This window comes from Marmota marmota, unplaced genomic scaffold, assembly GCF_001458135.2.
Source record: "Marmota marmota marmota unplaced genomic scaffold, marMar, whole genome shotgun sequence".
Taxonomy (NCBI): Eukaryota; Metazoa; Chordata; class Mammalia; order Rodentia; family Sciuridae; genus Marmota; species Marmota marmota.
Genome location: NW_025999913.1, coordinates 19319573 through 19344579, shown reverse-complemented (window position 1 = coordinate 19344579; position 25007 = coordinate 19319573). Strand labels below are relative to the sequence as shown.

At 49.0% G+C, this 25007-nt stretch overlaps 1 protein-coding gene across 4 annotated transcripts; it reads left to right on the top strand.

The window, feature by feature from the left end:
* The first annotated feature begins 2062 nt into the window (after positions 1–2062).
* On the top strand, positions 2063–22592 carry Slc17a4 (solute carrier family 17 member 4). 4 transcript variants are annotated; one of them, XM_015494087.2, is made up of 12 exons: positions 2063–2163; positions 5426–5552; positions 12671–12876; positions 13426–13659; positions 13743–13830; positions 14266–14352; positions 16360–16478; positions 16585–16746; positions 18846–18978; positions 19060–19207; positions 20284–20374; positions 21781–22592. In XM_015494087.2, exons 2-12 carry the CDS (start codon positions 5462–5464, stop codon positions 21913–21915), a joined length of 1494 nt encoding a protein of 497 aa, XP_015349573.1. In that variant the 5' UTR covers positions 2063–2163; positions 5426–5461; the 3' UTR covers positions 21916–22592. The 4 variants fall into 4 exon arrangements, with proteins under 4 accessions (XP_015349573.1, XP_015349576.1, XP_015349575.1 ...); XM_015494090.2 differs by lacking the exon at positions 21781–22592 and adding an exon at positions 21360–21764; XM_015494088.2 differs by having other exon boundaries at positions 2065–2131.
* The last annotated feature ends 2415 nt before the right edge of the window (positions 22593–25007 follow it).

Sequence of the window (25007 nt, the reverse complement as noted above, 5' to 3'; positions counted from 1 at the left end):
TCCAAACCATAACAGTATGCAAGATGTATGGTGGGTTGAATTGATAGACACTGCTAGGCGGGCATCACAGTCCAGCTACACATCTGCACCCACTTGTGTGCGCCCATGATGAGAACACCCAAGACCTACTCCAGCAGATTTCTAGTATAAAATACATCATTGTTAACCAGAGTCACCAGACTGTGCATTGGGTTTCAGAACTTATTCATCTTAGCGATGATAGTTTGTATCCTTCCATGACTATACATCAAATAACTTTATTCCATGTACTGCAATAGCTTAACCAAAAGTAAAGGCGATTTAAATAAAATTCTTTGTTCAAATTCTGGTCTTCTCCAAACCCACGACATCCGGTCCAGGTTCATTAGGTCTGTTTGAGGTTGCCTTTTCCAACTTTTTCTTTCTTGATAATGTTTTTGGTTACTATTCAAACGTCACATTATAGGCTTCTTGATTTGTTCTTCCGATATCATCAGTGAAACACTTGCAGGGGCTGTGGGCGTGTGTGTTCCTGGCTGGGGGCATGGCACTGAGGCCGAGGTGGGCAGAGCTGCCTGGCGCTAGTAAAGACGGAGAGTGGCAGGCGCGAGGGCCGTGAGGCTGGCCAGCTTGGGTGGTGTGAAGTCTCACAGCACCTCAAGGAAACGGAAAAGGGTCCATTCTGTCCTTTGTGCTCTGGGAAGGGGTTGGGGGACTTTTAAACTAGTAAGTAAGATGATCCCTTTTACATTTCCAACATTCTGTCTGCTACGTGGAGATGGAATGAAAGGCAGTGGAGACTGTGGGGCCAGGCAGATCGTTTTGTGTGTCCTGATGACAGATTATTTTGATAAGAATAGAGGAAATGAAAACCGATGGCCTGTGGGAAAGGTGTGGGTGGAAACTGCTGGTGGGGCAGATGTTGAGTAGTGAGGGAAAGTGGGAACTCAACTGTCTCTGCAGAGTCCATCTGGGGAGGTGGAGATGGCGCTGGCCACACAGGGAGCCTGGAGCAACAGCAGGGTTGAAGGGGGTGCAGGAGCTCTGCTCATGGCCACATTGAGACCGAGCACCTAATGGACCCTGGAGGAGAGTCAAAACCTGCTGAAGAGGTAAAGTCCAGAGCTCAAGGATGAAGTCAGGATGGGTCCACGGTCAGCGGAAAAACATGCAAGGTGAGGGGACTGGCCAGATCACCCTGGGTGTGACTTCACAAGCCAAGTTCAAGGGCAGAGTTCAAGACGGCTTTCCCAAGGGCTGCCTTGACACAAGTGGGCTCACGAGGAAATCAAAGGCAAAGAAACAGCGTGCGAGCATGCACAGACCCTCTGAAATGTTTCCCTGCCAGAGGTAACAGAGTCACAGGGTGCTGATTTCCACAGGAATCCCAATGGACGTTGTGCAGAGAATCCTAATCAGAAAAACACAAAAATCACTCAAGTCTACCTAAAGGTGCTGTTTCTCCTCTGTGGAAAACACATTTTGTGCTGTCGTCCCAGATATGGAACACCTATAGAAACGTAAAGGTCGTATTTAATATGTCATATAAGTACATAAATATAATTAGATTGTAGTACAGCTGAACAACTATGCTACAAATTAATATGATTAATTGATAACATAATTGTAGTGCAGCATAATGATCCTGATATAATACTAGTATAATGTACAGATGCTCTAGATTATGATTTAAATCACCTCCATGCACTTGTGTCTAGTTCATTGAGATATTTGCAGAATTGAAACCTTCGGACTTAATGGGTTAAACAGGGGGATGGTGGAAAAGGACTCAGAAGAGACAGACCCCTAGGGGTCATCTGCATGGAGACTGTGATGATTCTGAGACCCTGGAAGGTGACGGTGCTGGAGTGGGGCCCCAGTAACGTGGGAGCCCGGTGCAGGGCCAGGAGCCTCCCACGGGGCACGGGTTCTGACTGGGGGACCAAGGCAGGTGTAAATGAACCTGAAGCATGAGGAAGATTCTGTGAACTTGACCTGCTTATCAATTGAACAATAAAAGTAAAGTTAAAAATTAAACTACTGAGCCAATAAAACCCTCCCAGTCACTAACACCAGGGCTAGAGTTTTCACTAATCATTTACCTGCAAGCAATTCGACAATTGCAAAAAACTGAGAGAAATTTATTTGAAAGGTAAAGAGGACCCTGCACCCTGCCTCCCTCAGGTTGGCTTTAAGATTTTGCTTTTTAATATTCTACTTTTGAAAGGCGGGGATGGGTCTTTTCCCCTTTAAGAGATGTTTAATTTGCTGCTTTGGGATAGAGATTGTGGGTGTTGAGGAGAACGTTTCTCTCCTGGGAGAATTCTGGAAAGAGAGAGAATCCTCCATCCATTAAATCAGAGAATAAATGTCTCTAAAAGTATAGGTGTGTGTGGTGGTGGTGGTGGGGGGGAACATTATCTGAGCCATTTGGATGCAAATCAGAAGTTTAAACTATACTTTTAAGGGATATATTGGCACTAGATGATCTACAATAAGATTCATGCATTCATGTATTGAGCTTGTTTTGAGGGATACATTAATTTAAATAAAAGCATCGATTATATCTGTGATGAGGCAATTATGTGAATGTTTTCCAGGGGAAGATTTTTTATCAGGCCTAAAAAATCAAATTACTGAAAACCTACCTAACCTTCCTTATAAATTCGTATAGGGAAAAAAACAAAAATGAAATTCTCGTGGCTCTAGGAAGCCATTCTTGGGTGAAGGATTCCGGCAGAGAGCTCTAATTTTGGCACTGTGCGTAAGAGCCACCAGCTGTTCCTTTGGGGGGGGGGGCACATGCAGCACTGCCACCTGAGCTACGTCTGTGTGGTCTCTTAGGGGAAAGTCACCCCACAGAGCATGGGGGCGGAGGCACAGATTGTGTTAGTGGGAACAGACACTAACCATCCTGGTAAGGAGACAGATAAGCTGGCCTGATTTCTTTGCTAGCTTTTTCTCATCTACCTGTTTTTTTTTTTTTTCTCATCTACCTTCAGAAACAGCTAAGGCTGAGGATTTCCAAATTTTCAGTTCTCCCTGGGCCTTCATCCCCAAGCTGTGGACTCCAGGACAGAAATCCTACCTGGCAGCCTTCCCTCCTAGCTCCGACAGGCACCTCAAACTCCAGGTGTCCAAAACCAAACTCTCGCTTTCTGTCTGAGACCTGTCCCCCTCACTCGTTCCTGTCTCACTGGGCACACAGCCATTCTCTCCTTTGCTGGAGCCTTCATCTAGATGTCTGATGAGTCCCGCCTTTCTCTCATTCCTACAGGGCCACCTTAGCAAGTCTAACTGGCTCGTCCCCGATATAAGTCCAGGACATGGTCCTGTCTCACAGCCGTCCCAGCCCAGCCGTCATCAACTCTTGCTCAGGGGAAGACACCGTTTCCTCCCTGGGCTCCTGGTCCTCATCTGGCTCCTTATGGACCACATACCACACCTCAATCAAGGTGGTCCCCTGCCATCCCCAGGCCTGTAGGACCCTAAGTGGTGTGGCCCAGCCCACCCAGGGGTCTCCTCTCCTTCTAGCCCTCACACACCCTGCATGACCACAGTGCACCACGGTCTCCCAGGAAACACACCCAGCGGCTCTCGTCCACCTCTGCCTCCTTCTCGTCCTTCCCATGTCAGCTAAAATACACGTATCTGTGCAGACAAGGTACAGCAGCTGGACTGGCACCGTCCACCCTTCTCCCTCCCTCGTGCGAGTCACCATTGAGTGCCAGGCTGCTCTTGTTTTCTTTATAGCAAGTGCCACTGATGTGTATTCCTTTCATGCTACACCCCCTCCTGGGGGTAACTTTGACCAGAGCCCATGTCTCAGCTATTGTCCCTGGATGCGTCCCTGGTCATACCATAGCATCGTCCTATCTCTGCTCTCTCTTGCTAAATCTTGGTGTTCTCATAAGCTCCAGCAAAGCCATGATTGCTGGTTATATGGAAACCTGGCAAGCGCTTCAGTTACAAAAGCAAGGAAGGGGGGTGGTTGAGAGAGAACCAAGTCCTCAATCATGCAGGAGAAGGGGCCATGGAGGAAGAGCGCCCCGTTCATTTATCCCACAAATGTTTACTGAACCACTGAATGAGCAGCTGAGAGCGAACTCTTGGGCACTGGTTCACTTGAAGAGCCCTTTGGCTCTAGGGGAAATTTTTACAGTGAAAGTGGTCTTCAATTCCTACAGCTGAAAAAGTCTTTTCCGTCCAACTAGCTGCCCCAGGGTGTGGCCAGGAAGGATACACACATCATTCTTATTTTTTAAAGCAGAATGTTCCATACTTTATTCTACCAGTTTCTTCTCAGAATTAACAGGACCCCTCTACTTTACCCATGAGCATTGCTTTGGATTTCAATTCAGTTTTCAGCTTGTTTCTGAACTCGGATACAGACTGCAGGGCTCCATGGTCCTGCATCTGTGCTTTGTAGGATGCAAATCGGATGCTTGTCTGCCAGGTGCTCATTGAACAGCTGCGGTGGTGCACTCCAGAGAGCAAGTGGAAGTTTCTTAGCTCACAGCAATGTCTGCCCCACCCTTGCTCTCCACATCCGTTTGGCCCTAGAACTTCTCTGGTTGTTTCCAAGTGGCAAAGTGTCTACTGATCATTTTCAGTCTCCAGATGGTCGTGTCTTGGAGTTAGCACATCCGGCCTGAGCCTGTGCAGAGAGGGGTCGTTGTTCTGGCTTCTCATTCCCTTTCTGCCACCACCTCCTCTTGCCCCTCCAGAGAGTGTGCCACTGGCTCATGGTGCCATGCTCTAGAGCCTTTTAAACTGAGTTTTGAACCTCTTGAAGGCTTCTGGCTGTGTATTAGACTCTCCACTGTGATCTTCTTCCTGGCATGAGCCAAAGGCTTCCTTCTTCCCGTGCACAGGGCCCCAGATCCCTCGCTCCTGGATCACTGAGGTCGGTGCTCCCTGCATGCCCCAGTGTCACGGTCTCTGAAGTTAGTGTGTGCCTCTCACTTTTCATTACATCCATGGGGAGATTGCTCGCTATCTTTGGAGCCAGGTATTTAAAGTGATGTTTGACACGTTTTATTCACTCTTTCTAGGTGCTTGTAATGGACAGGGCTTTTTTTTTTTTCTTCCAATTATTTTAATCCACTGAAATCTTCCAGATGAAATTTCAAATAGGTTGGTCAGGTTTCCATGTCCAGTTGATGTGAGTATCAGCTTAATGTCACAGGGCTGCAGAACTAGACAGAATCTTATAGCTTACCAAGGCAATACAGGCTAGATTCCTCACTTTGGAGTGACTGTGACTTTTCCAAGACCACACGATGATAGAGCTAAGGAGACAAATCCACCTACTGAGCCCAAGTGCAGTCCTCTTCCCACCAAACGGTGATCCTTCCTAACTCTTAAGAGGAAAGACTGGAGCCGTGTTGTGTAAGACACTGGACACTTCGCTGTCCTTATTTGCTTTTGTGCTCTTTTACTTCAGTGGGTGAATGCCAGTCTCTGGGAGGAGAGGACCAGCATGTCTACTGAAGCTGCTGTCAAGGTGGCAGCAGGAGACATTTCCAGCGATGGTCATTCAAACACCGCTCAAGAGCAAGCCCCCAGGAAAGGTAAAATCATGCATTTGGAATGTGACTGTGGGAAAAACTGGGATTTCTGTCACTGCAACCTCCCTTTTGTTGGTGTACAGCATTTTTTGCTACTGCTAGTTGCCAAGAATTGTACATAGCTAAAAAGCCATTTTACTCCTATTTCATTTCTCACAAGAAATCTTGAAGGTAGATAGAAAAGGTGTGGAGTACGATATTATTTAGAGATGAACAAATGAAAAATGAAGCAGATTCTAAGTAGGAAACATGGGAAGCAACTTTGGCTTCTCTGAAAACATCCAGGGCTCGTGCCGGTGGATCTCTCAGCTCATGTTACACCCAGACCCGCCTCGAAAGGAGCAGGCCTTCTTTCCCACCGTGTCCTAGATCTTCCGTCCTCCTTCCTCTCATCTGCAGTTGGTGTTTTTCTGGGATATGCCACAAGGTTAAACACGGAATGCCTTATTTTACCCCAAGTTGTTAATGACTTATAACCATTATGCATTGATTTTTCTAAGGATACAGGCTGGCCCTAAAATAATGCCTTCACAAAGCAAAACACTGACCAAGATGGAACACTTAAAAGCTCAACATGTTGGCCAGTCCGTCTGTGGGAAGTGTGCATGTCTTTAAGAACAGAGGCTCCCCAGTCCAGCCCGCCAAGGAACTCAGGATGCACCTGCGGATGCTCATCCTGCAGCCCACCACCATGCCATCCAGAATGAATTCTATTCCATTGGCACTGGCTCCAGTGCTCTCTTGTCTCTATGTGTTTTGCCATCTTTTGGACTATGTCATTGGCCAGATTCTTCTATCCTGTCTGCCCTGCCCCTCAATCCCCTCCCCCCAATCAGTAGCCAGTAACATGAAAAACTTACGCATAAAGTTGAACCATGACACAGCATGACATCCAGGGTCAGAACAACGGTCAAAGGCCAGGTTCTCTGAGTTGGCAGTCCTCATTCTGCCATTTCTGAGCTGCGTAATGTTAGACAAATTTACATAATAGTTCCATATCTCAGTCCGCCATTTCAAAAATGGGGTAATAATAACACAAACTAACTTGAACTGTTGCCCTAAGAATCAGATTTATTAGACCATAAATCCATAGACCAGCACCTCACACCCAGTAAGCACTAAGGCACCATTAGCTATTACTACTGCCACTTACATGCTGTCCCCTCTGCCGCCCGCCTGTTGGCAGTCCTTAGAGTGCTCATTTATACCTTGTCTAAAGGGAAATTCACGTGTGATCTTCCCCGTTTCCTGCAGTCTTCTAGGACACCTGTCCATCAGGCTGCTCAGCCCCCTGATGACCACCTGGGAGTCAGCTGTGTCAGCCAGTGCCTTTGTACCCCTATGCAGCCTGGCGATGCGAAAGGCAGCTTGCTACTTGGCAGCCGTCCCTTCTGGGCAGCCTCCCCACCTGAAAAGCCAGACCCCTCTGCTGGCTCCACTCTTCAGCCAGCTCCTTGTGTCTCTCGGGAACTTGCAGGAGCAGACCCTTTCTGGGTCATTGCTAGTGTCCACATCAGCTTTTCCTTCTGGCTCCCTGTCTCGTGTCCACAGGGTGCTCCTAGGTCTTCAGCGTCAGACCCCAGGCCATGGATGGGGCTCCTCTGGGCACTGAGGGTCGCACAGGCCCCTGGAGTCTTTGCTGGGCATCACTGGGCTCCCAAGACACCCGGACACCAAGTGCAGGAGTTTCATGGGGTGTGGAGAAGTACCCCGTCACTACCATGTGCCACTCTGGTCACCTGGTCGCATCTGAATCTGCTTATCCTCCCAGGCCCCCAAAGACCCTGAGTGAAAAGGAGTGGCCCCAGGTTCTGCTGGAGGGTCACTGTTCCTTCAGTTTCAGGGTTCAGCTAAGGACTCGTGGGGCTGCGATGCAGACAGACCCCACGCTGCCTGTGATCCCCTTTACCACAGAGGCCCATGAGCTGCTGGGTCAGTCTGAGTTTGATTAGAACAACAGAAGCCTGTCTAAGCATTTCAAGAAGAAAGAGGTTCAGTACAGGGGGCGAGAAGGTTCCACAGACTCTGGAAGCCTAGGGAAACAAGTCAGGTTGGTCACTTTTGGGAAAACCAGAAGTGGTAATGACCCCATCACTGCCAATGACCCCAGCTAGGCACATGGCAAAGAGGGCGATTTTCAGAGCACCCCAGAGTCACAGGCATAGCTTCCCCGCCTGCTATCACTAATGCTCAGCTGCTGCCTGGAGCTGTCTTGGGAGCACCACGGCTCCTCAGTGCACTCAGCCTTCCACACACAGGCGCCGGGCAACCCGCTGGTAAAATCTGAGCAGAATCTGTTTGCATGGCAGTCCGAAGACTGCAGTTTCCACATCTGTGCCCCTCTGCGGTGCATGGGCTCTCTCATCCAGCAAGGAGGTCCACAGAACAGGGCAGAGGAGAATGTGGCTACCGAGTCACTAATCAATCACTCCGGAAACCAAGCAGGAAGCAGGTCTGATTTTATTGCACAGTTACCATGGATATATACTCAGGCAGTAGCCAAGCAGATTACAGCAGCCACCAGTGCAATGTCTGCTAACTGTCCTTGCAGCGACCAATCCAGGAGTGGGCCATGGAGCAAGCACAGGGACGGCCACACATGGCCTCACGCCCAGGGTGTGCCTATGGGGTGAGCAGTTTGCCGCTCACACGCTTAGCATGAGGGGAGGGGTTTGCCACTCAGGTGCCCTTAATGAAAGCCATGTATGCAGTACTCCATGCACCTGTCCCCACCCTGGGACTGCAGAGATTGCCTAAGGGTGGGGATGACACTGAGACTCTATAAGCAATGTCAGGGACATTTCTTTTCCTCCTGTCAAAAAAACTTCGTGGACTTCGATACACCCCTGCCTATGGCCTCTGCAGGCCAATCTGCAGGTAGAGCCCCTTCTGGACTGTGGAAGTAAGAAGAGTCCACTGTTCACTTTAAGAAAGTACCTCCACTGAGGCGGAAACCAGGGAGCCGGCCATTCCACAGCCCTTGACACAGACCTAACACAATCTGAAAGTCAGGGGGGACGCCAGGAGCCACCAGGCCACCCGTCCCAGAAGCACAGTGCAGGGTTCAGAGGAGAGTACTCTGTGGGGCTCCCGCTCAGGCTCCCAGGACAGTAGCTGTGCAGGCCACAGGGGCGAGGCCCCCCCAGGGCCTGCAGTGGCCAGTGGTGGAGGAGCCTCCCCTCCTGGCTCCTGGGCCTTTCTAAAGATCTGCAGTTTAGCCTCAGAGACAGCACCATGGAGCAGAGGCCAGCAGGAGTGGCCGCAGACACCAGCTCAGACACTGGAGAGCACTGGCCCATGTCCACAGAGTTACTGCAGGGTTATAATGTTAGTCTGCCGCAGTCCGGCTGCAGCAAAATAACCGGGGGGTGACGAACGACTTGTGCAGATTGATACAGCAGGAGTGGGAGCCGTTTATTGCAGGACAGGAGCAGTATTTATACATTCCACACAGCTTATCTAATTAGCATAAACTAGATACACCAGTCAACCAATCAGGAATCTCCACACTTAATGGCTCGCTTTTGTTACTTCTCAAACCATTCCCTCTGGCATTTTGCCAGGTACCATCCAGACTTGTTTACAGACTCTAACATTAGTCAGCTTCCCTTTAACCGGGGAGGAATTCCATGACACCCACACACCACTGCCACCCGCGTGGCAGCCTTGCCTCAAGCCAGCAAAGGTGACCCTCGTGGGGTGTCAACACACAGAAGAAAGCCACGTGCAGTGGGCCCTTCCAGGTGGAGGCTCAGGGGCACCACAGAGGCCTGCGTGTAATGTGTGTTAGCACAGGGGGAGAAAGGAAGGGAATGTGCTGATTAAAGAGATTATCAGGGCATCAGAGAAAGGTAACGGCTCATTTTAAGAGCTGTAGCAGAGTGAGTGTGTGTCCTGTTAGGCTCTGAGCTCTGGGTGCAGTTAAATCTGAAGAGTCCCATGTGGCCCCTCAAGGAGGGCCTGCAGGAGCGCCCCCACTCCCCAGGAGCTAGCTCACCCCACCAGCCAGAGCCGCGGTCGTCCGCCCTGACGTTGGGTGCTCCGCGTGCTTGTTTTAGGGGGAAATGGAGACTACTTCACCTCACACTTCCTCAGGATCTCGGTACTGATGAGATGACGGTGGTAAAGCGGCTTGTTACAGTATGAAGCCAACCAACGGGAAAATACGAAACACGACCTCAGAGTAGAGGAGAAAAGAGACTAAGGGGAAAAAGCGTCACCGCAGAACTACTTCGGGACTGGCAGCAGCAAGGAGAGAAGCTGTCACTATGGGAAGTCCAACCGGCTGCGTGGAGCCGTGGCCTGAGAGAGAGGCAGCCAGACTAGGCCACGGCAGGTGACACACCTGCAGAGGGAGAAGACAGCACTCAGGAAGGGGACGTCACACAGCTTCCCATTCAAGGGAAGGACGCAGAACATTGAAGTAAGGAAATGAGGAAAATCACGTGAACTCAGGTGTGAAGGAGACTGAGGTGAAAAACCTATGTAAGAAGTGGTTCTTGGATAAAGAAGATGCCACTCACAGCCAGATAGCAAGCCTTCTGCCTCTCAGATTGGTCAAGCAAAGAGGAGACACCCTGCGGGAAACCAGGAGACAGAAGCTTTGAAACGTACATAATAGACTGACTATGAGAAAACATGCAGCAACTGATTTCCTAGTAATTACACCTATAAATATATAATTTATTTAAATCTTACATAATTATAATTTTGCAATTATAATGAAGAAGAAAAATTAAAATTGTATATTTCAAAAAACGTGTAAGAAATGGAGAAAGTTGTAAAAAAAAAAAAAGTTTTTCCCTTTAATCAAACAAACCAACACACAAATTGTCTTGGTTGCCTCTCTAGAAACACTGGGAGACTCCTAAGGAGCAGGAAAATACCCGTGTAGCTTGGGTGGAAGACTTCCAAAGAACGCAAGCTGATGTCGAGCGCAGGTCCTGGCTGGTGCGCTGCAGTGTACTTCCTAGGGAGAATAGACAGCCCCCCTGAACTCCAGCCAAGGGTCCAAGTGACAGCCACATGGGCAGTTGGGCAGCATTGGTACACCTCAGGCTTCCTCTCAAAAACTCGCGGCCCCTGTGTGACCATGAGAAAACGTCCTGTATGCCATCAAGGCACATTCCATAAAGTAGCTGGAGGGGACTCTTCAGAATGGTCAACACCACCAAAAAGAAGAGAAGAGAATGGTTAGAGAGTGGGTCGGAGACCCAACAACCAAATGCAGAGGGGGACGCCCAGGGAAAGCTGAGAACTTTAGTATGTCAACACAGGTCACGAATCGTGTCAAATGTGCCTTACCAACACACCAGGTTAATAACAGGGAAAACCTACGTGACGTGTGGGAACTCAGTGATTCTATGATCCTAAAACTGTCCTAACACGGAAAGTTTATTAAGGGAAAATGAAAACGTCTATGTCTTGATCACAGATCAAGATGGAGAGCTTAGAGCTTTCTTCCTCCTCTTTCCTTTCACCCTCTTCTCCTTCTTCTTGCAAAGGTAACATGTATGGCAGAAATCACACACACACACACACACACACACCCCAATTACATATGCCGAGTAAAATTCTAAGATAACAAATCATATTCTTCATTAAAAACAGTGTATTAAGAAGAGATGTTCCCCAAATGCAAGGAAAGTCAAATATTACTAATGATAACAAGTGAATTTCTGTGAGCTGACTCACTTCTCCTCATGGTGCCTGGAGGGGGGGCTCCATCATGACCCCTGCTTTACAGGTGCAACAGGTGGCCACGAGAGATCAGTAACTTGTCGAGGAACACACATCTCTGATACAACACCTGGGGGTGGGATCCGGGTAACTGATGCCAGGATTGAAAAAAAATCACCTAAAAATGGGCACAGGATGACTTGCTGCAGTTTAGACACAGGTCACACCGACTCCCAATGGCTTGCTAGATGGTGCCACATGAGAGGCACTCCCAGGACTTTCAGAGGTAGCAGGAGTGCTTGATCCTGTTATTCCTATTTAGCAAAGTTTTGAAAATGCTGGTGAATAAAGTTAAGGAATGAAATAAATGTTGCAAACAGCAAAAATAACTCATTTTCCCCATTATTTGTACATAAAATCTTTCTTTTCGTTTTTTTTAAGTCAAAACCCAAGGGGGAAAAAATAAGCTGATGAAAATAATAGGGGAAAAAAAACAAACCTCAGTTGCAGAAGCAATACAAGGTACTTAACCCACTGCGTGGGCCTTAACTGAAGACAAGTAGGAAGTCTCCCCTGGGACAGAGAAACAGGCCTGGAGACGTGGGCAGGCGTCCTTGGCGAGGAAGAGGCGATGCTGTAGCTGTGACAACCTTTCTCAGTTCAATCTGCTGAATCCACACGACAGTGACCGATGGTCCATGCACAGTTAAGTGCCCAGAGTTAGACCGAATGTCAGCTCCCTGCAGGAGCTTGGGAAGGACACTCACTGCCCAGGGCAGGGATCATGCGTGGCTTCTGGATTTCTCCACAGTCTATCAACCTTTCCAACCATCATCAGACTCGTGGATCTTTCTTGATCAAGGGATGGCCCCACAGTTCCCATGGAACAAGAGCAAGTTTTGTGCAAGCCTGGATTATGGGGACATCATTTTCGCCCCAGAGTATCAAGACAAAGATAAAAACGCGTCTGCACTCGGACCCTAGCCTACCTTTCAGGTAGCATCTCCCCTGAGCCTGGAAACAAGCTAAATGCCCGGGTTCCCTAGTTCTATAAGCGGCATTTCGCACCATGTCAGCTCCCAGGCCAGGGACGTTCTTCAGCCTCGCTCTCCATTTGCAGTCGGTCGCTGACTCTGCCTGTTCTCTCTCTGCAGTGCTCTTCCCATCCCCGCCCCCAGCCTCTCATCTCAGGCCCTGGGGAGCCCTGCCCTCAGGCTCATTCCCCCTGACTCCACACGCTCCTCACGCCTCTGCTTGAGCAATGCCTCTCAGGGGCTGCTGTTCCCACATCCCCCAGGGGACAGGAGTCCCCCAGACACCTGCACAGCAAGGTCTGCTGTCCCCATGTTTCCATCTCAGGCAGATGTCAACCTTCTCATCTTCTGGACCTGGGAAGGGTGGGCAGGGGTGTCCTGATGGGACCTTCTGTGCCCTTCTTGCAGGTCTCTGTTCCGTCCGACACGGGTTGGCCCTCATCTTGCAGCTCTGTAATTTTTCAATTTACACCCAACAAATGAACTTGAGCATTGCCATCACAGCCATGGTGAACAGCACGGTGGCTCCCAGCCAGCCCAATGCCTCCACAGAGATGCCCCCCACGCATCCCCAGGACCACTGGAACTCATCTCTAAAGGAATCCAAGGCAGTGGTAAGTTTAGTGAGACTCTGGACCCTTTATTTTACTCAAGTGGATCATCTTAAAAGGTTATCTCATAAAAGAACGCAACTCTTTTAGCCAATAAATGTGTTTATTGAGCGCGTACTATGTGCCAGGAACAGCACAAGAGCATACTGTGTGTCTAAGGAGACTTTACGAGTATAAGCAGGAGCTAAGTTAGAATAAAGGAAACAGCCTTTACCATTTGGTGGACATAAATTCTTATCCCACAGTGATGGAAATCACCACAAAACAAATTCCATGGATTTGAGTCTACTGTCTCTGCTTCTTTATAAGCTTTCTTTCTTCATGGACGCTCATATTTTAACTGGTCAGTTAGCTATGTCAGGGTGGCAGGGAAGAGTGTGTTAGGCATATGCTTAAGCTTTTTTTTCCCCTTTTATGAAGTTGGTAAATTGGAAGGGTGGGAGAGAGGTAATAGGAAAGAGAATGGCGTATTTCTTTTTGCCTGCAAGGCCTCACGATATGAAGCCAACTTTGTAAGCACAGACCGGCAGTGAGGTTACCTTTGTGGCCTAGGTCCCTGCATACGACTGGAGTCCTGAGATCCAGGGCATCATCCTCAGCTCCCTCAACTATGGCTCCTTCGTGGCCCCCATCCCCACGGGCTACGTGGCTGGGATATTTGGAGCCAAGTACGTGGTCGGCATCGGCCTGTTGGCTTCCTCCGTCCTGACCCTCTTCATCCCGCTGGCCGCTGATGCTGGAGTGGCCTTGCTCATCGTCCTTCGGGTCATCCAAGGCATAGCCCAGGTACTAAGATGTTTCCCAAGTGTGAATGGAGCCTAGCTTCCAGAATGATCTCATGTTCCTAAGATCAGAAATCCCCCCTCCAGGTTATGGTATTAACAGGTCAATATTCAATTTGGGTCAAATGGGCTCCCCCGCTGGAAAGGAGTCAACTCACCTCCATTGCTGGATCAGGTAACTGACCTCCCACTCACCTTCACTCACCTTGTCCAAGAGCGCCAGGCCACACCCCTCAAAGGCCCGAGATCTCACATTCCAATTACCATCACCACAGCCCTGGCTCGCAAGCAGCAGCCTGCACTACCTTGATCAGAACTGGGCACTATTGTGCACCAACATCCTTGTGTTTCGTACGTACTCATTTCCTGTTAGTCTCAGAGCAGTCTTATGAGTCAGCCATGTATGATTCTTTTCCTTTCTCACCTCAGGAGCTTGGGGCACACATAGGCTAACAATCATCCAAGGTCACACACCTTCTGAGAGGAGGAGCAGGCTTTGCAGCCAGGCAACCTGGATGGAAGCCTGTGCCTGCAATCCTGGCGGTTCTGCGGGAAGCGCGTGGACTCCCAAGCCTGGCTCTCACCCAGAACACTTGCATCTTCCATTCAGGGTCAATGCTGGGGACCTTCATTGTCCTTCTCACTGGTGGCCTCATCTGCCAGAACATAGGATGGCCTTATGTCTTCTATATATTTGGTGAGTCCGTGCTCTTCAAATCTTGGAATTTTCCCTGAAGACAAAGAGCATTAAGCATGATCTCTGTAATGCCGCTTACTCTGGGTGAGCCAATCCAAGTAGGTGTGGACCCTGAGGAGGCATGAGTGGATCCTGTTCAGCTCTAATCGTGCTGTGAATCATGCTGGCTTCTATGACAGCGGTTAAGTTTCAGTAGCCTCGGTGCAAAGCTAGAATAACCTTATGGATTTAGGGGCATCATAGGATTCTTTACTGCTTCTAAGTTGAACCCAAAGGATCCCAGAGCCATTTCTTTCATAAGACATGGAAAATGTTATCTCAGGAGAACTGTGATCACAGGCTATGGTTTTTTTTTGTTTGTTTTTTTTTTGAACACATTCTTTACCACTTCCAGAAAATTGTGTGAATGCAAACTAATCATAGGTAAAATACTGCCTGGAGTGGAGAATCAGTCAGTAGAGCCTGCAGGACAGACCATCAGAGTCTAAAGAGTGGACACAATACACAGAAAGATGCTTCAGAAAGTTCTGGAGTGTTCCAAAGGCAGCAGTTTACAGCTTCACGTTTTACTTTCATTTGAGCTCTGCATGGGACTGCCTGCTGCTGCCAGTTCATGTTTGTATGTTTGACTTGTGACACACTCGGATATCCATCCTGTAAACTCCCTGGTTCCTTAGGGTGAGTGCCATTAGTGTTTACATCAGAGGGTCATCCTCTTAAATCAAGGGCTCCTGTAACATTAGGCAACTACATGCATAAAAAATGAATGAATATTAATTACTATAGAATATCAGTCTTCAAAGACTGTCTTTAAAAATGCCAAAAGGGCAGATTATGAAATTTACTAAACAATGGGAAAGATTTACCATGCTTGTGATTTTGAGGATTAGCAAGCAGCATGTACAAAATAGGAACCACTAAAGACTTGTTGAGTCACTATTAACACCCTCCAACTCCAGTCCACCACATTGCTAATTTTCATGTCTAGCCCCCCACCCCATTAACTTCCTTGAGGGAAAAATTGTATTTGTGTATCCTATAGTCTCAAAATTTAGTACAATGCTTGACGGAGGTGTCTGCTGTGTAATGTTTGTGAAGGGACGTGCATATGGCAAGCCGCTTATGTGGCGAGAACACTTAAAACTCTCTCAAGATTCTAAGGGGAGATTTTTTTTTCTTTTTGATACCAGGGATTGAACCCTGGGGCACTTACCCACTGAGCCACATCCCTAGGCCCTTTTCACATTTTATTTAGAGACAGGGTCTAGCTGAGTTGCTAGGGTCTCCTTTGAACTTAGGATCCTCCTGCCTCAGCTTCCTGAGCCACTGGGATCCCAGGTGTGCGCCACCACACCTGACTCTAAGGGGAGAATTCCAAGAAGGCTCATGCTGCCACTCAGTGCTGATGTCAAGTTCCCGGGGACCAAAATAATGTGAAAATCAGGGACGATTCCTTTCCAGAGGAATAATTTCATTTCTCTAGAAATTGGGTGATCCATTGCACCTAACATGTGCTGCTGCTACATCTCAAGTGCTTCAGGTAAGGGAAAGACGTGGAAAGGTGGAGAAGAGGGGACTTTGTGGAAGCGTGACTCTCAGGAGGGATGCTGGTTGCTACAGGAACAGTGAGAACATTTCCAGGCACATGGGACAGACACACTAATAGCTTGTGGCAGCGTGCTATTGCATCAATACCGCTGCATTTCCAAACCTCCAAATCTCAGTGCTTTAAAACGGCCATCTCTACACTCGTAGTCCCACAAGGCAACTGGGTGACTTCTCTCTGTGTCTGTCATCTGCTTTGGACAATGGGTCAGCAGGAGCATGCTCCTCTTGGCAGTGGTGGGCTCAGAACAGGGCAAAAACCCTGGCCACGCGGTGGGGAGTCTCCACCCAGCACAGGGCCGGGTGCTGGTGACGGGCTGCAGTGTGGGTGTCGGTCATTCTGCCAACAGAGGAGCCATCTTGGGGAAGAGGCCAACTCAAAGAACAATCCTCTCTTCCCAGGCGGAATTGGATGTGCCTGCTGCCTTCTCTGGTTTCCTCTCGTTTACAATGACCCTGGGAATCACCCCTTCATCAGTGCTGGTGAGAAGAGATACATCACGTGCTCCCTGGCTCAACAGGTATCCTGAGCAAGGCCCCTGCCCTCTCCCCACGACCTGGCACCTCACGGTGCAGAGCAGAGCCCGTCTTCCGATGGAGCGGGTGTTGATATGTGCTTTCTTCCAGGACTGTTCACCAGGCTGGACTCTGCCCTTAAAAGCCATGATCCTATCCCTGCCACTTTGGGCCATTGTTGTCTCTTACTTCTGTGAATACTGGCTTTTTTATACCATAATGTCGTACACGCCCACATACATCAGTTCCGTACTTCAAACCAACCTCAGAGATGTGAGTACAGAGAAAGCTCATTTTGTTCTTCTGTTTAAATGCTTCATTCTACAATCCTCTGTGTCTCCCGTGGTTGCAAAATGAGTGGATTAGGCCCAGGACTCCCTACAGGAAATGCAGCCTCACCATGTGGTTTACTGCTCGTCGGAGCAGCGGGTCATGGTTGTAGGTCTGTGTGACAGTCCCACAATTCATGTTTAAGAGTCCTTTGCAAACATTGTATTCTCAATTCAGTCAACATTTGTGACTGAGACACTGCTGGCAGCATAAATAATAGACACAATGAAAATCTGTGACCGAGAAGCACAGAAGAAAACCGTCCCAAGTAGAGCTTACCTAAAAAAATTGAGGATGATGTTTCTCTAAAAAAATATTTTGTACGTGTATCACATGGAGAAAAGAGGGCACGTGGGTGTACGACCCTCCACATCTTCACAAAGTGAATGGTTGCTGGCCCGCTGGAGAAGCTGTCCGATTTCCGCTAGATGGATGTCTTCAGGTGGCAAAGAGTTATTAGAGGTGGCAGCCGTAGTGACCACTATCACCTCCCACCTCTCTGCTCACAGAGGCACCTTCTCATGCAGGGTCGCCTCCAGTGGAAACGTACACAGCCGCCAAGGGACAGCTGACCTGCTTAGGGTGTCAGAGCCCGGGGCACACGTGCAGGAAGGAGGCACCGACTCCGAAAGCCCCAGGGAGGAGTGGCTCTGTGTCCTCTCAAAGGGGAAAATGAAATGCAACCAGGGGTGCAGAAGGGCCGGGCATGCAGGATGCCGGAGCCAAGCAGCAGACCTCTGAGCCTGGCTGGAGGAGCCCCAGTCTCTGGTGTAAAGTCAGGTGGGGAGGCCAAGGCTGACGAGGACGACAGTCAAATGGGAAGTCAAGTGTGGCCAAACCGTAGAGCTCCCCAGGCCGGGAAGTCCGAAGCCCAGGAGGCCTGCTGCTCTGGGGGTGCCCTCTGTACCACTTAACCCAAATGGGTGTGGCTTGCCATCTGTGCACGAGTTAGGGGGAAGCTAAGCTTTCCATTATTTGGATTATACAAAGCAAAGTGTGATCTCATTTCCCCTTCGTTTTCTTTAGTAAGAATTTAACTTGGAGGTTGAATTAAAAATAACAAGCTTCAACCTTTGCAAAACTACATGATTTTGCCATGATAAAGCTATATGAAGACTGAAAAATGTTACTCTGGGTCTTGTCTCTAATCTTCCCTGTCTTCCTGGCCTGCTCTATTGACAGGTTGTTTTTTGTTTTGTTTTGTTTTGTTTTGTTTTGAATTCTCACATTTTTCCCATTGTTTCTCTGTGAGAATGCAAACATACACGAATATATATTCTTATTTTCTCAACTTTTTTTTTTTCACCAAACCTATGGCCTGTGGGTCATGGTTTTTCCTTGTAATCTAGGTTTTTTGCCATTTAGTATACCTTGAGGTTCTCTTTATATCAGTACACAGGAACTGTACTGGGCAATATTTAGGGGTTTCCATCATTGAACAACGTTGCAGCAAAAGCCTTTTTCGTTTGTCATACATTTGCACAACGATTTCTGGGGAGTAGATGTCTTCATGGGAGATTGCTGAGTCAGAGGGGAAATGCACTATCCACTTATATTTGTCAAATTGTTCTGCGTGGGCACCACTAATGTCTGTGAGGACCCAAGTCCCTGCAGTGCCATCGAAACATGTTAATCCTTTTTTAATCTTTGCCAATTTGATTCATGAAAAGTAACATCTCACTATGGCTTTATTCTAAGTGAAGTTGGGTTTGTTTTAACATGTTTAGGAGCCTCTTGTTTTTCCTTTTTCTGTGAATTGTTTGTTCATTTCCTTCATTTTTCTGCTGGACTTTGGTCTTTTTAATACCTATTTCCACATGATCCTTATATATCAAGAGAACATTTCTTTTTCTTTTTTTGAAACTTGAGCTATATGCACATCTTTCCCTAAGTACTGAAAGTTCACTGGCTCATTCCAATGCCTGAAATGTACATTAAAACGGATGTGTCTATAAAGAAAAGCCACAGCTGTGGGCAGTCTGTTCGAGGACTGTCTGTCTCAGTGGGTGGGGGCGCATGCACTCACCTCTCTCCGTCCTCAGAGCGGGATCCTGTCGGCTCTGCCCTTTGTTGTTGGCTGTGTCTGCATCATCCTGTCAGGTCTCCTGGCCGACTTCCTCCTCTCCAGAAGAGTCCTCAGACTTGTCACCATCAGGAAGCTCTTCACTGCCATAGGTAATGGCCCAGCTGGAGGCAGGAGTGGCTGGGGGAGGCTCGGTGCAGCCTCCTGTTGATCCCACCTGTCCTTCTGCCCAGGTGTGGTCTTCTCCTCTGGGGTCCTGGTGGCCCTGCACTGGGTCAGATCCAGCCACAGCACCAGCATGGTCTTCCTGGTGCTGTCTTCTGCCTTCAGCAGCCTCTGTGAGGCCGGCGTGCTGGTGAACTTCTTGGATATCGCTCCTCGGTAGGACCCCTCGCCTCATTCTCACAGAGCTCTTGGGTCAGGTCCCCAGCCCTGCTGGGACCCGCAGCAGGTCAAAGAGATGTCACCTGCAGCCTACATCCAGGTCACTCCGGGAAAGTCACCTGAGCTGGCCAATCGCTGAGAGCTTAGTGCTTCCAGGTGTGAACCAGAGCCTCCTGTGGCCCCATGACAGCTCTGCTGGGAGAGTCATCAGCCTCTGATGACTCGTCCTAGGGACAGATACCCAGGGCTGACCGCCGAGAGCATTTGTTACGCTCCACGGGGCAGGCCCAGCCACGCCTTTGCTAAGGGGAAGGCACGGTAGCCAGGAGGAGGAGTCTCCTCCAACATGGGCAAGCAGGGAGGTGACTGAGAGCCCAGGGCACAGCTCTGGTCAGGTCCAGTCTCAGGCAACAGGACATACTTCATCTTCAGGTGAGGAACCAGCAAACCATGTGGAGACACCTTGGTCTCAGGGAGCAGCATCTCTCATCCAGGGAGGGGCTTTTGTACCCCAAAGAAAGCTAGAAGGTCTGGCTGAGTAGCCGGCACCAAGAAAACATCCACATCAGGTGCAGACCCTCCCCTGCCCATTTGTATGCGTGACAATGACAAGTTAGTGCTGGCTACCCCTTGGAAGTCTCAGGCCCCGCCCAGGAGTTTACCAACGCTCAGTCAGCTCACTGTACTCAGGTTTAAACACGAGTGAGCGCAGGAGAGCCTGGAGGAACAGGTGAGCTCTAGATAGGGCACAGGGGTGGGAGGGAAGGAGGGACAGGGGGTCAGCAAGGACAGTGCAATGTGATGGGCATCATTATCCAAAGTACATGTATGAAGACACGAATTGGTGTCAACATCCTTTATATACAACCAGGGAAATGAAAAATTGTGCTGTATATGTGTAATAAGAATTGTAATGGATTCCACTATCATTTATTTTTTAAAAAATAAATTTAAAAAATTTAAAAAAAAATAAGAATGAGCACAGTTCCAGGCTCCCCAGGGTCAAGCATAAGTCCCGACAGCCCAGCCGAGACTGACCCTCTGCTGACCGATGGGTGTCCCCCTGCCCTCAGGTATGCTGGCTTCCTCAAGGGGCTGATGCAAATCTTTGCACACATAGCAGGAGCCATCTCGCCCACCGTAGCAGGAGTGCTCATCAACCAGGTGAGGCCAAACGTTCTGATGAATGTCCATAAAAGGAACTCAGAAAGGTTGCGCCACAGCCATTAAAGCAAGGGTGTTTGTGTTCCCTCCTTAATGGGGCTCATCAAACTCTAGCATCCTGAGCACCTCACATGTCCTCATTACAGCCCCAGGCTGACCTCGTCTAAGGAAATGGCCACATTCTTGGGATGTGATGGTGAATGCTCACAGTTATGTTTATGCTTTGTGAGTCCTTGCAAAATAAGCTTCTCAAGATAAAAAAGAAAATTCTCTAGGAATATTTGACAGTAATATTTGCAAAGTAGAGTGGCCATCCATCCCAGTTTGCCTGGGTGCAGGGCTGTCAGCGTCAAAGCCTTGAAAGTTCAAGGCCATGGTTGTAGAGTGAGCCGGTCACTCTACAGTGCTCACAGGATGAATGGGCCGGATGCCACGTGGGTGGCAGGTGGCGGTGGCGGGTGGTGAAGCCAGCTCAGGAGCCGCCAGTGCAGAGACAGCTGTGGCCAGTGTTCCCTGTCCAGGGCCTTTCCTTTGCATAGCCCTCCTCCCTGGGAGATGCATGAGAAGGAGTCAAACCAGCAAATTCACCTGATGACTGGAGCCTTCCCCTAATCTTATTGACACAGCCTTTACATAAATACGGGTGCGACACTTACCTGTTTGTCACTCTGTGACCTGCCTGTCACTTACTGGTTTCCTTCAGGAGAAACAAGTGGGGAATAACAAAGAAGGGGGTGTTTTGTAGGAAACCACGTCCCTTCTCCTTTTGGAAGTCGCAATTCTTTTCTAGCTACTGACACATTGTTGGGAAATGTGTTTTTTTTTAAATAGAAATTCTCAAACTGACCTTGTTTCTCCTGCCATTGGTTGATTGATTGATTGACTGATTGATTGATTCTTTCAATGAATATATTTTGGATGTGCCTGTATTGCTTAAGGGAATAAATCAAACCAGAGTCCCTCTCCTTGTGAACCTATACTATAGGAAAGAGACAGAAAACCAGGGTAAAATGCATGACTGACGGAGTGGCGGTGAGAGCCGAGAGCGTGGAACATTTTACATGTGTACATTTTACCATGGTGCACATGCCAGGGACTGGAACTTCAATTAAGTGGGGTGCTCAAGGCAGGACTCCCTGAGAAGGTAGCTCTTAACCAAGGGGTGGAGGGAAGTGAGAGTGAGCCAAGTGGGTATCCGAGGGAGGGCGACCCAGGGAGGAGGGTGGCCCCGGGGGAGGAGGCCAGCGCATTCTCTCCCACATCAGGAAAGCCACCGCGTATCCCAGGAACAGCCAGAGGCCCCGAGGCTGGAGCAGGGGAGGCAGCAGCAGGGCAGGGCCACGTCTCTGAAGCACAAGGGGTGAGAACCACGCGGCCATTACTGACTCACAGTTTCCTGTCTCCAGGATCCAGAGGTTGGCTGGAGAAACATGTTCCTGCTGGCAGCTGCCGTCAACATCTCAGGTCTGGTCTTCTACCTCATCTTCGGCCGAGCAGAAGTTCAGGACTGGGCCAGAGAGCGGAGATTCACCCACCTCTGAACAGACAGAGCGGCGCATGCGCTCCCTCACTTGGTGTCCACTGCTGTTCCCCACGGACCTTCCCCCCTGAGCCTGCGTGGCTGGATAGCCCCGTGATGGGAACTGGCTTGGTTTTCAGTATCTCCTCATGTCCTTGCCTCTGTAATACTGAAGATTTTACCAGGCTGGGAGGTTTTACAGAGGAAACCGTAGGTGTGTCTGAATGGCTAAGTGTCCTCCGTTCTCTTAATTTCTGAAACAATGGAAAGTACCCCAGACCAGGAGACCTAAGCAGGCAAAGTCGCTCTCATGTTGAGGCAGGAGGGAATCAGGCCCTTCCGAGGCTCCGTGTGGGTACGATGTCTGCACGGAAACCTGCAAGGAGAAAAGGATGACAGAGAGTGAAACCATCTCAACAGGAGCAATGAACGTCCTGCAGTGGTGTGGGCAGCAGGTGTGGGCTCTTCCGAACTTGCTGTCTGGGAATGCCAGCTCTCCATCGGGATCAGCTCGGTCGTATCTCATTGTTCAGGTGCTCTGTGGATCCAGCTCACCCATAGCCGCCATCTTTGTGGCCGACTTGACTTTGGTCCCGCATCTGGTGTGTGGGTCCAGGCAGATTACTGGCAGCTTAGTGGATAAACATTGTCCAGTTTCTCTCCTGTCCCCTCAAACATATCTTCATAGAGATCCTTCCATCTTAGATGGTCTTCATTTGCTTCTGACCTTTGGGACCTTCCTTGCCATCATTGTGCCACATTCAGTGTCCCAAAAAACTGTATAAGACCCACACTGGCTTGATCCCAGTCCCGGGGTCAGGGACTGACCTAGTGTGTCTGCTCTCAGTGAGACCCCACATGGGCAGTACAGGAGCCATGAAAGAGATCAAAAAAATTCAAAAACTAAGTGAATATCGATGAACATGTATGCATTGCTCAGGGGGGCATAACAGAAAACAAAACCATACACAGCTCACAGGAGCTCAGTATCTCAGAAGGCAGATGGCCTTAATCGAGTATCACACAAATGAATGTGTGATGATAACCGTGGGAATCGAAGCAATGGGGACATGCACAGGAGAGTGAGTGATGTGCATGTGCACTGACGTAGGCAAGAGAGGCCACACACGAAGCTCCAGATGGGATCTGCAGGACAAGTGTCAACTGTGGCAGGAGGTCCATGGGGAGGATGTTCTAGGAAGGGGCACAGCGTACGCCAAGGTTTGGATGCGAGAGAGAGCAGTCAGGCGTGGACAGAGTGCAGAGAACAAGAAAGGCAGGGTGGGTGAGTAGGCTGTGGGGTTCCGAAGGGCTAGAGCACCCAGGTACTGGGACCGAGCAAGAAAGCACTAGATCAGCGGGTGGGTTAGTGTGTTAGTGGGAAGGACAAGATCGGCGTTCTGTGTTTTGGAAGTCATTCTGCATGAGGGAGCAGGAAGGAATAGGGATTCCCCGTGAACTTCCTCAAGTGATAGGGTGTCTCTGGAGCCACCTGCAGAGCCAGCACTGAGCGAATGATCAACCAGACCACAGCTGGACCAAGGCTGCTGGGTTACCCAGACCTCTCGCCCCCACCCCAATTCTTCCTGTTTCAACCTGCAGCTCCTGTCAGTGCCCCAAGACAGGGATCAGATGCAGGACCTCGCCTTGCCTTCCCAGTGTGGCCAACTGGACAAATTTCTCTTCCTGCTTTTCTGTTTGATTTTTGGGGTGAATGACTGCACCTGGTTGGTTAGAACCCTGAAGACGGGTGTCTGGCCCAGGACTCCCGTGACACTATCAGCACAGCAAAGGGAAAAGCAAGACCAAGAAAAAGAGCTCTGCTACACGTCGCTAGGTGCCGCTGTTCCCAGAGCCTCCCACCACCTCGCCTGTCACCTGCAAGGCAAGCTCAGAGGTCCCAGGGCCTATACCTGTCACCAGGTGGCCACAGCAGCTCAAGCAGACCTGGCCCAGCCAAGGAACAGTTGTCAGAAACAGAAAGGGCTCCCCATTTTGAAGAGGAAAAGGAAGCAGAGAAGGAATTCGCTTGTAAGTGTGAAACTGAACACTTCATCAAAGACTTCGGAAGTGTACGGACCACGGAAATGTAACATATTCTATAAAACTTCTGAATTACTCGAGCAGGCAGGAGGGCAGCAGCAGGAGGAAGACCACCAAGATAAGGAGGAGTTTCTGCAAGGAAGCAAATCAACTCAGGAAAATGAGGTACATTTGCAACGTCAGACGCAGTTGGATTTGATGCATCTAGACCAAAGGGACAGCTCTCCAAGCGGTGAAATAATTGAAGTCACTTATATGTCCTTTTCGAAAAACACTTATTAAGTGAAATGATTTGGAAAGGTGGAATTTAGAAGCGATGTAAAATAGTCCAGAATCTTCAGACTTTTACACACACACACACAAAAAACCCTCATAATTTAGGGTTGCCATATCAATAGCAGAAAGTAAATTAAAATCAAAAAGTAGAAATCACAGGATAGAAAAAGCTGATAAAATTATCAAATCAAAATACAGCAGGGACACCTGCCTGTAAGGCGCCTGCCTGTCTTCCTTGGCTTGGCTCCCGTGTGGCTTGCTTCCGGGGAGTGGGTTTCTTTGCCAGTTCCTAGGTCAGGGCCTCCTTTGGTTTTGTCCATTGTTGAAGCTGATAGAATAAATTCTGAACACCTGCCTTATTGCTGAGGCTGTGGGGAAAGAGGTCGCACCTGTTTTGGGAGCAGAAAGAAACCTCATGGCAGTGAGTGAGGACAGGGTACGGCTACTTTGCAAGTGCCCAGGACGGTCTCCTGTGAACTTTCTCTGTTAGTGGCAAGATTAGGAGCAATGTGAAAGAAATTAGGGTTTCTCTGGGTCAATAGTGAATGTGCCGGACGTATTTGGGACTGAATACTAAATAAGGAGGTAGATATGAGACCGTCAAGCCAGCTCTCAGTCTTATGGGGTTAACAGACACACCAGAAAATTAGGTGTTAACAAATGAGCCAGTCTTTAAGGCTACGGAATTAAGATGATTCTTAATTAGGAGATTAGGAAGTCAGTCCAGCTTTCTAAGACTGTGTGTTCAGCAGAGATACCAAGGAGCCACAGCTGGATGAGACCATGTCACTTAAA